Here is an 11951-nt window from a genome sequence, read left to right as displayed (position 1 = left end):
AACGCCCCTCGTGTTCACCGCCGTGAGCAGTCATCACCACCATCTAGTTCCAAAGCCTCTCCAGAACAAGGTTTCTCTTCTCTCCCCCTCCCCCCAATCCAGCCAAGTCTAGATGTGCCCCTGTGGTCAGCCCGCCCGCACCCTTTAGACAGCCATTCAGCACGCGTAATGGGCTCCCAGCATCAAGGCGAGGGTGCCTGAGAAGGGACAGCCGGGGGACATGTGCCTACAAATGGGTGACCCAGGGACCTTGTGAGAGAGAAGGGAAGGGGGCTGGTACTTCCAGGGGCCGGAGTGGCCAGATCTCGACCCAAGAACCTTGTAGAAGGGACGTCTCTCCAGGTGGGGGTCAATGTCAAGGACACCGGTGAGTGAGATGTCTCAGCCAGAGGAGCCTGTGAGAAGGAGAGCCTACCAGGACCCCGTGCTTGTTGCCCTGGGCCTGGAACATCCCCTGAGGCAGCTGAGCGGGAGCTGGGGCGCCCTCCGTCCTGTTTCTCCTTCCTCCTCATCAAGAGGATTCCATCCAGCGAGTGCCTTCGCTACGTTCATGTGTGCGTGCCCCAGGCTACCTGGCCAGCCCCGCTGCTACACCTGCACCTGTAGGAGAGGAAGCAGGACCCTTCCACAGCCACACCAGAGGGCCGCAAGCCCTCTTGCATCAACCATGGGGAGGGAACTCACTGGCCATGCCTCCAGTGCCCACTGCCAAAGCTGGCCCTGCCCTCTCTTCTATGTGAGAAAGTGCTGTTCTACCCAGGGGCTGTCAGACTGCTCTTGTTGGTGACCCTGAACCTGTGCTCAACAGAGACTGTGTGTGTTGGTTTTGAAAAATAAGCGGGTTTCCTGCGGCCGCTGTAACAGACGAGGGGCTCACAATACAAGGTATTCTCTCACAGTTGCAGAGGTCAGAAGTCCAAAGTCCAGGTGTCCACAGGCCCTCTACAGACTCCAGGGGAGGAGCCTTCCCTGCCAGCTCCTGCTTCAGGTGACTTCCACGTTCCCTTGGCTTGTGGCAGCAGCATGCCCAAGGCCAGCATCTTCAAACGCTCTCTGCTCTGCCTTCCCAGGCCTCCCCTCCTGTCCCTGTCAAATCTCTCTCCAGCGCTCGGTCTCCCAAGAACATATGGGATCGCATGAATGTAGGGGCCACTCAGATGATCCAGAATGAGCCCCTCTTCTCTTTAAATCCCATGAAACCCTTCCAGTGCTGAACACACGATCTGTCTTTTTCAGGGCAGCCATTCATCCCACTGTAGGGCTTCAGGAGAAATAAATGGCTGATCAACAAAACTCTTTCTAGCCATTTGCTGTTTCTGTTCATGGCTGATGAGGTAGCCTGGCCTCCTCATGACCTATGTCCGAGCAGACTTAGGAAAAGTTCACGCACAAATTCCGTTAGCTTTGGATTCCGCTTTTCCATCAGCTTTTTGAAGCCCCCTCATCTAAGGCGATGCGGTTTTCTGCCATCTTCGTGGCTGCTGCTGTGCCGAGCCCTGTGGCTGTTGTGTCTGTCCATCCCACCGAGGGTCTGCCTTGCTTTCCCTGACCCACAGCAGCATCCCGCCCTTCCCGGTGACGTGTTCAAAGTCCGGCTCGCCCCCGGCTCTAAGGCGGTTCTGGCTGGCGCTCTCCCGACGGATGTGCGCATTCTTCGGCAGTCCACCGTCTGTTGTGGTGGGTGCCGGCGCGTCGGGTGCGACCCACAGCCCGCGACCCTCTGCCCAGCGGAGCAAGACACTGGCCGGCCCTGTGCCAGCCTCACCTTTGTGGCAGCCATGGTGTCATTCCAGCTCCTGGAGGTCTCCCCCTGGTTTGCAGCCCCTCCACTGTGCCACACATGATGTCTCTCTCCAGGGACTGGTCCCTGCTGACCACATGTCCAAAGCGTGTGAGATGAGGTCTTGTCACTCCTGCCTCTGAGCAGTCTGGCCGTATCTCTTCAGGACAGGTCTGTTTGTCTTTCGCAGCCTGTGGCATGGTCTTCTTGGCCACCGTGCCAAGTGCATCGCATCTTCTTGGGTCTTCTGACTCATGGTCCAGCTTTCGCCTGCGTATGAGGCCAGTGAAAGTACCCAGGGTCGGGTCAGGTGCCTTTTAGTCCTCAAAGTAACGTCGGTGCCCTAACGAGGTCTTGTGCAGCAGATTTACCTGATGCAATGCACCATTTTTTGGGTGGTGTTTATTTTTTAATCATTTTATTGGGGGCTCATAGAACTCATCATAATCCATACAGACATCAGTTGTATTAAGCACATTTGTACATTCGTTACCCTCATCATTCTCAAAACATTTGCCCTCCACGTAAGCCCCTGGCATCAGCTCCTCATTTTGAGCCCTCCCTCATGAGCCCTTGGGCAATGCACCTTTTGACCTCTTGCTCTTCCGTGCGCCTTGATGGTGAGTCCAAGCAAGACAAAGTCCTCGACAACTGCCGCCTCTTCTCCATTTCTGACGTTGCCCACTGGTCCAGCTGTGAGGATTTTGGTGGTCTTGACATGGAGTTGGAATCCGTATTGAAGGCTGTGATCCTTGATCTTCATCAGCAAGTGCTTCAGCTCCGCCACACTTTTGGCCAGCAAGACGCATCGTCTGCGTACTGCAGGTTGTTCATAAGCCTTCCTCCAATCCCGATGCCACACACTTCATGGGTTCCAGCTTCTCATGATTTGCTCAGCATACGCGTTGAATACAGGGTACAAGTAAGGGGATGCAATCCTGAGGCACCCCTTGCCTGATTTTAAGTCGTGCAGCATCCCTGGTTCTGATCACGCAGCTGCCTCTGTTGTGCAAATTCCAAGTGATCACAGTGAAATGTTCAGGAATTCCCCGTCTTCTGGAGGTTGTTCATAATTTCTTAGGATCCACACAGTCGAATGTCTTGGCGTACTCAAGAAAACACAAGTACACATCTTTCTGGTATTCTCTGCTTTGACCCCGCAGCCATCTGACAGCATCAAGGTCCTCTTCTGAATCCGGCCTCCCTGTCAGCCCTGCTGCAGCCATTCTTGGAGGCTCTTCAGCACCATTTCACTCCATATGACATCGATGTTGTTCTGTAGTTCGAGCATCCTCTTGGGCCCCCTTATTTTGGGATGGGTATAAACGTGGATGTCTTCCGGTCACTTGGTCAAATAGCTGTCTTCCAGTTTGGGGGCCACAGACACGTGAGTGCTTCCAGTGCTTCCTCAGCCTGTTGAAACATTTCCACTGGTATGCTGTCAATTCCTGGGGCCTTGTTTTTGGCGAATGCTTGCAGTGCGGCTTGAATTTCTTCCTTCAGCACCATTGGTTCTTGCTCGATTGCCACCACCTGAAATAGTGGGATGTACGCTAGTTCTTGGTGCAGTGACTCTGTTCTTTGCATTTTCTTTTGTTGCTTCCTGCCTCGTGCAATATTTTGCAATGGCATCGTTCGAGAGTGCAACTCAAGGCTTGATTTTTTTTCTCGAGTTCTTCCCGTTTAAGCTATGCAGAGCATGTTCTTCCCTTCCGGCTCTCTGATTCTAGGTCTGTGCACATTTCAATATAACATGTTACTTTGTCTCCCCACTGTGCCCCTTGAAATGTTTTGTTCGGCTCATCGACTTCTTCTTTTCTTACGCAAGCTTTAGCTCCTCTGCGATTGAGAGCGAGTTTCAGAGTCTCTTCTGGCGCCACTTGGATCTGTTCTTCCTCTCCTGTCGTTTTAATGACCTTTTGTTTCTTCACGAATGATGGTCTCGATGTCCTCCCACAGCCCATCGGGCCTTCTGTCCTTCATGCTCAGTGTGTCAAATGTGTTCCGATGCAAGCGGGAGAGAGCGGCGGTCGTCCTTTGGCTCTCGCGGACTTGCCCTCATCTTCTGCAGCTTTACCTTGAACTTAGACGTGAGCAGCTGATGACGTGGGGCTTCTCCCGCATCTCTTCCGGCAGATGGGCCCGTGTGAGTTCTGGGCATTGGACAGTGGCACTCTTCCATCAGCAGCACGGTTTGAACACCTCAGTTCTCGTCCGGCTTTCTCTTGTTTACAGGGGACTTGTACCCTCAGTCATCACACTCTGACGGGGTCTGTTGTGGAGATTCTCCGGTCCGATGTATCCTTTTACTTCTCGCCTGCTGCGTCCATGGGAACGGGTTGGGTGGCTGATCCAAGGAGGGAGACCCTTGGTGATTTCAGGGTTTTTCTCTCTCTATCACGGTCGTCAGTCCGATGGTGAGGATTTTCATTTGCTTCATCTTCAGACCCAACACATACCGAAGGCTTTTCATCCACAGAGACTTCAAGTCCTCTTCCTTGCAGTAAGCAAGATCGTGCCACCTGTACATCGTGAGCCTTCCTCCAACCCTGGTGCTGCATTCTTCTTCCCACAGTCCAGCTTCTTGAATTATTCAGTGTGCAGAGCCAATCACTGTGGCGAGGAGATGTAACCACGGCGCAAACCTTTTCCAGTTCTGAAGCATGATGTCTCTTTGTGTTCTCTTTAAACTGTTGTTTCTCGATCCGTGTACAGGATCCAAATTGTTCTGGAACCCCCATTCTGATGTTGTTCATAATGTGTTAGGGTGCACCCAGTCCACTGCCTTGTGTAGTCAGTACAGCCCGGGGAAGCATCCTCCTGACGTTCTCTGCTTCCAACCAAGAGTCCATCCGACGGCACCAAGGATGCCTCTTGTTCCACATCTTCTGAATCCGGCCTGGATTTCTGGCAGTTTCCTGCCAGTGTGTGGCTGGGGCAGTTTTGTTTCCTTTTCTTCAGCAGGCTTTATGACTTCGCAGCCGTGTAGGAAATTGAGGGCCACTGGGGAACTCTCAGTCAGGCGAGGCCTGTCAGATTAAGCCAACCCCGATGATCTGTCAGTACCAAGCTCCCGGGAGAGTCGGTACAGCATCACAGTGTGAGCATTCACGACACTGTGTGGATAATAAGAATGTGGCATGTGACACAGCGTCACGGTTTGGCGCTGGGCTTCGAACCGCGAGATCAGGAGCCTGGAATCTCCAGCTCCTCCCAGGAGAAAGACGAGGCTTTCTACTCCTTAAAGAGTGACCATCTCAAACTCACAGGGCCAGTTCTGCCCTGTCCCATGGGGCCCCTGTGAGTTGGGAAAACTCAGTGGCAGTGAGTTTGTTTGTGTTTGTTTCGGGGATGAGGGGCCCGGAGTGAGATCTAAGGACAGAGCCAGGGCCTGAGGGATGGGGTCACAGTGCGAAGAACAGAAACAGGTTTGGAGTGAAGAAGATAGGGTCACCAATCAGGGGGATGGGTCATGTCCTAAGAAGTAGGGTCAGCCAGGAGGGCTGGGGTCGCAGCATGAGGGATGGGGTCTGTTGTGAGGAACAGGGTCAGATCCACAGAAACCAGACACTTGCCAGTACTTGTCCACAGGAGGCTATGGGGGGTGGGGGTGTCGGGGGGATAGGAGACTGCATGTGACCCGGTGCAGAGAGCCTCCCCGTCCCTCCCCCCTCCCCCAGAGCAGGTACAGGTGAGCAGAGCCAGGGGCGATGCTCTCCCCTGTGGAGCCACCTGGTGGTGAATTGGTGGAGGAGGAAGAGGCACAGGGAGGGGGCACCGCAGGCACGCCAGGGCCCCATGAAGGCGAGGCAACCTCTGGCGGTGAGGCATAGTCAGCCCATCAGCCCTGGGGTGCAGGCCACAAAGTTGAGGCCTAAGGGCCATGACCTTGGTGCAACCCCTGAGCATGAGTCACTGCCGCCTAGAGTGCAGTAACTGCTCAGTCATCACCCGAGCCCAGAATAGAAGGAGCCGGCGCTGAGTGACACACGTTTGCACGATGTGGGCTCCTCACTGCAGCCTTTGTTCTCCTGACAAGCCTGGTGCCTTCCGGCCCGCGTGGCACACGGCTCACGGCGTCTCAAAGGTCAAAGCCAAACTCCAGACCGTGGTGTTTGCCAGGCAGAGCCATCCAGGCCAGGGGCCCACCTGGCAGTGAGGGGGTAGGACTGGTAGCACCAGTGGAAGTGAGTTGTGGTTCAGCCAGGAAATGCAAAGTAAATCGTAAGGGGGTGATTGCTATCAGCTTGCTGGCACTTCATCCCCAAGCCCTGAAGAGTGAGGGGCCCATGTGGAAGCCCCCACCCCTTCAGCATGGGGTTCGTGGTACTGTCCCCTGCTTCTACTGAGACAGACCCACAGGGAACCCACAGGGAAGGTGGCCATGTCCTTTCTTCCTCACTGAGAGGCCCCAGCCAGCTCCTGGACCAGGAGTGTTTGGGGGGCGGGGTGGGGTGGGGGTGGGGGGCTTATACCCTGTGTGACTTGCCAAGGGAGCAGAGATGTATGGTGGCAGTCATGCCTTCTCGGGGCAGCATCCCAAAGTCACATCATGGGGCCTTTGAACCTGACACCTGCTGACCCTGGCACAGCCATTTATCTGCCCCCTCCAATCAAAGTACGGCCTGATTAATCCCACGTGCCCAGGTCGGCACAACAAACCTCTCCGGTTTCTTGAGTTACGTTGTTGGACCTTCTATTCAAGGTCATCATCTGCCTTTTCACTTAGTCATATTCTCCTCCGTGGCCTTTATTAAGAGACTGCACACACCTCCATGTGTTGCACTTAGTCCCAAGTATTATAGCTCATAGATCACTTGCAGAGGAGACCTTTTTTTTTTCCCCGGAGTAGCTTTTAGCAACAAGCTCTTTGGTTTCTGCATATTAATCCTGGGTGGCGCTGCCCAGAGCTGACGGAAGGAATCATAGCTCTTCCCCTGCCATCCAATCTCTCCCAGGCGTCGGAGCCTGGGGGTGAAGTTTGCAGACTTCCAGCCCCTACGGTGGGAAGTCAGAAGAAGGGGCCAAGAGGCGGAGAGATAACAGGCTTGGATGGTTACCTTGTATCCTAGAGAAACCATTTCTGTCTGTTATTAGGGTTTTTACCAAGAACACTGAGTTATTTCAAAGGCCCTTCCAACATTTATGAAGACGATTGTTGTGGTTCTCACTCCCTAAACAAAACCCCCGTTGCTGTCCCCGAGGGGGCTCTAACTCATGGCCCCCTCGCGTGTGGCAGAGTGGAGCTGTGCCCATGGGGCCTCAGGGGCTGGGGTCTTCCAGAAGCAGCCAAGCACTTACCCGTCTGTGTCAGCCAAGGGACTGTGTTGCGGTTCTCCACTCCACTCCACTCCCAGTGCATTTATAGGATCGCTTTGCTTCGGGGTCACCTCGGTGGCAACGAGGAAGGAGCCGGCCTCGTCTTGTCTCTGTTCTTGGCCAGCTGCTGTGGGGTTTGCGTTTGGTGATTTCATGCTTGGAAGTCTTGCACAGACGTTCACGTTGATGTACGACTGGTCTGTGGTAGCCCTTGTCTGTATAGTCTTCGTGGAATTCGGGGATTTCCCTCATTTGCTTATCCTTCTGAGACATTTTGAGGAGCATCAGGATCTCAGGCCCTGGTGGCATCATGGGCTAAGCATTGGGCTGCTAACCACAGCATCCGCAGTTCACAGCCACCAGCCACTCCTTGGGAGAAAGTTGAGACTCTCTACCCACAGAAAAAGCCCCAGCCTGGGAAACCCACAGGGCAGCGTTACTTGGTCCTTTAGGCTGGCTCTTAGTCAGAACTGACCGAGGGTTGTGAGTTTGGGGCTTCCTCACAGTGGGTTTCCCTGCGAGGCTGCTGGGTCCTGCGACATGTGGGAGGGACGCCGGCTCACCTCCATCTTCCCGTTTGGGGTGACCATGTGTTAACGTGTGCCAAGCTGGTGACGCCTCACTCCATGATCCCAATGCTATTTAGCGTCAGCTCCAAACTGGGTGCCCTTCGCGCCGGCACCCCAGTCCTTTTACAGCTTCTGTGAACCAGACAGTCGGTGGTTCGAGTCCACCCCGAGGCAGCTCAGCAAGGCCCAGTGATCCGAGTCCCCACATTCCCTCCACCGTGGAAGACCCCAGAGCACATGGCGCAGCCCTGAGTCACGGGAACTGCCACGAGGAGAGACACCCACGGCGCCTGGTGGCTTCCAGGCCACCCTCGGGGCTTGCGTTTTACTTAACATACAGCGCTCTGTGGAGTGACTTCCCCGTGTGTTTAGGGTATGAGTCAGACCGTAAACGAGATTCCCGCATGGGAACTGTGGCCCTGGTGGCTCCGTGGCCCCGGCAGTCCCATTCTCACCAGGTGGTGTTGGCAGGGTCCACACTCCCGTCGCTCCGCTCTCCGTCCCTCGGCCTCCCTGCCCCGCTCGCTGGGCTCCTGCCTGGGTGAGAGGCAGTGTGGATTAGGTGAGGGCGCGCTGCTGCGCAGGGCGTGGGCTCCCTCCTCTTTGAAGTCACCTGCCACTCTGCCCTTGAGCAGCATGTTGGCCTGCTCGGTGTGGCATTGCGGGGGCACACTCGCCCTAGGTGGGGGCCCCGCTTGCGTTCTGGCCTCGGCCGCCCTCAGAGGAGTTGAGGGCCAGCTTGGTTGGCTCTCCCTCTGGTAGGAGATTTCTTGGGGCCCGAATCAAACCCTGTGTATCTGGGCCCCATCAGCCACCTTGCTCGGAGCTGTGATCTTTGCCTGGCTCACCTGCTGCTCTCCTACTGCTCACCTGCAACGCTTCCCGTTGAGGCGGGTTTCAAACAGTGGTTTCTGAGCAGGGTTTGTCTCTGGCGCGCTGCTCCTTGGCTCTGCCTCCTGTACCTGTCACTCAACATTGCGGGCAGGCTCTCTCTTCCCCAGAGCCAACTCTCCTTCCAGTGGGACTCCAGGTCTCCTGCCTGCCTGCTTCCCCTTCCTCCTCAAAGGGCTGATGTTGTCCCTGGTTGGACGGTAGCTGCATGGCCCTGGGAAAGGCACCACATGCATCCCTTGTCCCCTACATCCAGGGATGCGTGTGGTGCCTGGGGAGTGCAGCCTACCGTGTTTGCTTGGGTGTTGTTCATACCAGGGGTCAGCAGACTTTCTCAGGGGACCTGATGGAAATACGCTTGTTTCCATGGGCCAGACGGTCTCTCTGAGAGCCACTGTTGCAGCGTGAAAGCAGCCAGGGCCAATCTGGAGAGAAGTGTGCATGGCTCTGTTCCAATAAAACTTTCTTTGCAAATACAGGCTGTGGGCCGGGCTTGGCCAACGCCTGGTTTATATTAGCCTTCATGGTCATCGCAGCCATCCGGTTTCCCTGTGATCCAGTGTGTTGGGCTGGGGCTTCTGCATTCGACCCGGGGATGGGAGGAGGGAGAGAATGTGCCGGTGACACCTGGGCGGAAGCTAAGGAGGAAGCCGGAGCCCATTCTTTCCTCAAAGTGTTGGGGAATCCGCCTGCACCGGGGTTCACCCCAGCCCCAGCCTCCCTCCCCAGAGGGCTCCTGTCTGTCCAGAGTGACTGGGAGGCTGAGGAACAGAGCTCGGCCCATCTCCACATCCCGTGGTTCGTGGGTCTGCTCCTCTCCTGATTCTTGTCGATGATCCCAGTAAGACCCTGCTGGCAAGGTCAGGGTTACGAGAGAACTTCCACACGTGTCCTGGTTGTTGGGGAGCTCATCGGAAACTGGCTGAGCCCCCTTGCCCCACCCCCTCACACACATGTTGAGTTTGGCCTCGGGATGGAGCCCTTAGTGCCCATCCTGCTGAGTGGCCAGACGCTCCACTTGCTGGTCACGATGTTTGTTCCCGTTTCTGCCTTTAAAAAAAAATGCTTCTAATCGGAATATGGAGCCGAAATCTTCATTTTCTGATAAGGCAGCAAGTTAACCTACTTTGTGTAAACCCTCCTCCCTGCCCCCGGGAAGGCTGGCAGGTAAACAGCATGGCGTCAACAAACCATCGAGTCCGTGTGGTCAGCCGAAGGGTGTCACGGGAGCCTGTCCCCAGACGTGCTGGATCCTTCCCCCGCTTGCTGCCCCTCTCCTGTACGAGCCTGATGGCCGGCCCCAGGGCCTGGTCTCTTGATGACATGTCCAAATACATAAGACGGAGCCTCGCCACCCTTGCCCCCAGGAGCTCGCTGGCTGTGCTCGTCCGGGGCCGATGGGTTTGCCCTCCGGGCGGGCCACGGGGCTGTGAGTGTCCTTGGCCAGCACGCCGTGCAAGTGCCTCCATTCTTCGTTCTTCCCTATTGGACATCTGCGGCGGTGAGCTAACTCTTGGGAGGATTAAGTGAAGGAGTGGAGGAAAGCTCGCTCTCGTTTCCAAACCCGAGTTTGACTGGTGTCGGGGACACATCGGAATGGAGCCGCGTCCGTCCGCTAACAGGCAGTCTCTGTTCTCCAAATGCAGAGTGACCGCTGTGCTCCCTGCCTAAGCAGGCGCTGACGCGGGGTGCAGCCTGGGGCCTCTGCCCTCCTTCTCAGGCCGGTTTGGGGTGGGGGTTCCTTACCATCTCCAGGAGTTGGCAGGTGCCCCGGGCATCATTCATCCTCGGCCACACAGAAAAGCAACCAAAGCAGGTGGCCAGTGGGGAGCACAGTCGAACCCCCAAAGAAACACACCACCCCCAAACGCAATTTTGCTTTCACTGAAAAGCCGACTTCCAGGCCGCGCCTCCGCTTATATCCCCAAACCAGACCAGCTGCTACTGAGTCCGCTGTGACCTGGAGGCCCACGCGTGTCGGAGCCGAGCGGGTGCCTCGAGGAGCCCCGCAGCTGCTTTTTGGGAAGTGGACCACCAGGCCCTTCTTCCGGGTGCTTCTCCTTGGGTCCAGACCTCAGCGTCTCGGGGAACAGGGACCCTCTCTCTCGGCCGACGTGGGTGCTTGCTTCTGAGTGCCCCTGTGGCGCGGGAGGGAGAGCGAGCCCAGCGGTGACGATGACGGCACCCTCTCTGCCACTCAGGTTGTTCCTGGTCATCGAGTACGTCAACGGCGGGGACCTCATGTTCCACATGCAGAGGCAACGGAAACTGCCAGAGGAACACGCCAGGTGGGCACCCGGGGCTGGGGGAGGGGGGCACGGGGGGGCACACAGCCCTGCAGGCTCAGCACCTAGACACACACTGGAGGAGGGTGGTGACAGGTTGGGGCCCACCCTTCTCCAGCCCGTGCTGTTTCCCCTGTTCTCCCTTGCCCTCATTCCCACTCTCAACCACCAGCCAACCCTGGGTGTGGCTCGGGCCCCTCGGAGTGGAGTGGACTCCATGCAGGGGGTGGGATTTTGGTTTGAGTTGGACGCTTGGGGGGAAGGCCACTGGTGAGAAAGCCCTCTGGCTGGAGGAGAGACCCGCTCCACACCTCCTAATGGGGTGGGGGCCCACAGCGGCCCCTGCCAGGTGGCTCTCTACCTGAGCCCCTCGTGCCCCCCAGGTTCTACGCTGCGGAGATCTGCATCGCCCTGAACTTCCTGCACGAGCGGGGGATCATCTACCGGGACCTGAAGCTGGACAACGTGCTGCTGGATGCTGACGGGCACATCAAGCTGACCGACTATGGCATGTGCAAGGTCGGTGCCTGGCCAGTCCCGCCACGCCCCCAGCCTTCCGCCCTGCGCCTGGTGTCTGTGTTCACACTGGACCCCGGTCACCAGCTCTGTCCCCACAGGAAGGCCTGGGCCCCGGAGACACCACGAGCACTTTCTGCGGGACCCCGAATTACATCGCCCCAGAAATCCTTCGGGGAGAGGAGTACGGTGAGCTTGGAGAGGACCCTGGGGGGAGGGTTCTCCCCAGACTGTCAGCTGGGTCCCACCCTCGGATGCTCTGCCCGCTTCCGTCCCGCCTGACCCCACCCCACTGGGGGCCTGGAGCAGCTGCAAGGCCGTCGCACACCCGGTCACTCCCAGGCCTGTGCACACAGTGGGCACGCGGTCTCGTTTTTCATCTCCCCTGGGTTTGTCCCCGGCACCCACCTTCCACTCACACCTGCTTTTAAACCCCCTGACAGCCTAGGTTGCCCCAGCTGCCTACTCCCTGGTGTTCCTGGTTACAGGACCCAGGACAGGGGCCTCCTAGGTAGGAAGAAGGAAGGGTGCTAAAGTAAAGACAGACGGTGGGTCCATGAAACCGTGCACGTGTGCATGCGTGTGTGTGTG

General features: G+C 56.8%; 1 protein-coding gene across 1 annotated transcript in view; it reads left to right on the top strand.

Annotated features, from left to right (window-relative positions):
- The window catches only part of PRKCZ (protein kinase C zeta), a 125118-nt gene that overhangs the window by 106079 nt on the left and 7088 nt on the right, over positions 1-11951 (top strand). Inside the window, exons 11-13 of the mRNA XM_045299228.1 lie at positions 10761-10847; positions 11228-11363; positions 11462-11549. Coding sequence (XP_045155163.1) covers positions 10761-10847; positions 11228-11363; positions 11462-11549 — 311 coding nt within the window. The remainder of the gene's footprint in view (positions 1-10760; positions 10848-11227; positions 11364-11461; positions 11550-11951) is intronic.

Source organism: Echinops telfairi, unplaced genomic scaffold, assembly GCF_000313985.2.
Source record: "Echinops telfairi isolate 266 unplaced genomic scaffold, ASM31398v2 ScPeMD7_7457;HRSCAF=8495, whole genome shotgun sequence".
NCBI lineage: Eukaryota > Metazoa > Chordata > Mammalia > Afrosoricida > Tenrecidae > Echinops > Echinops telfairi.
The sequence above is the reverse complement of the archived record's forward strand: the minus strand, read 5'-3'. Positions and strand labels throughout refer to the sequence as shown.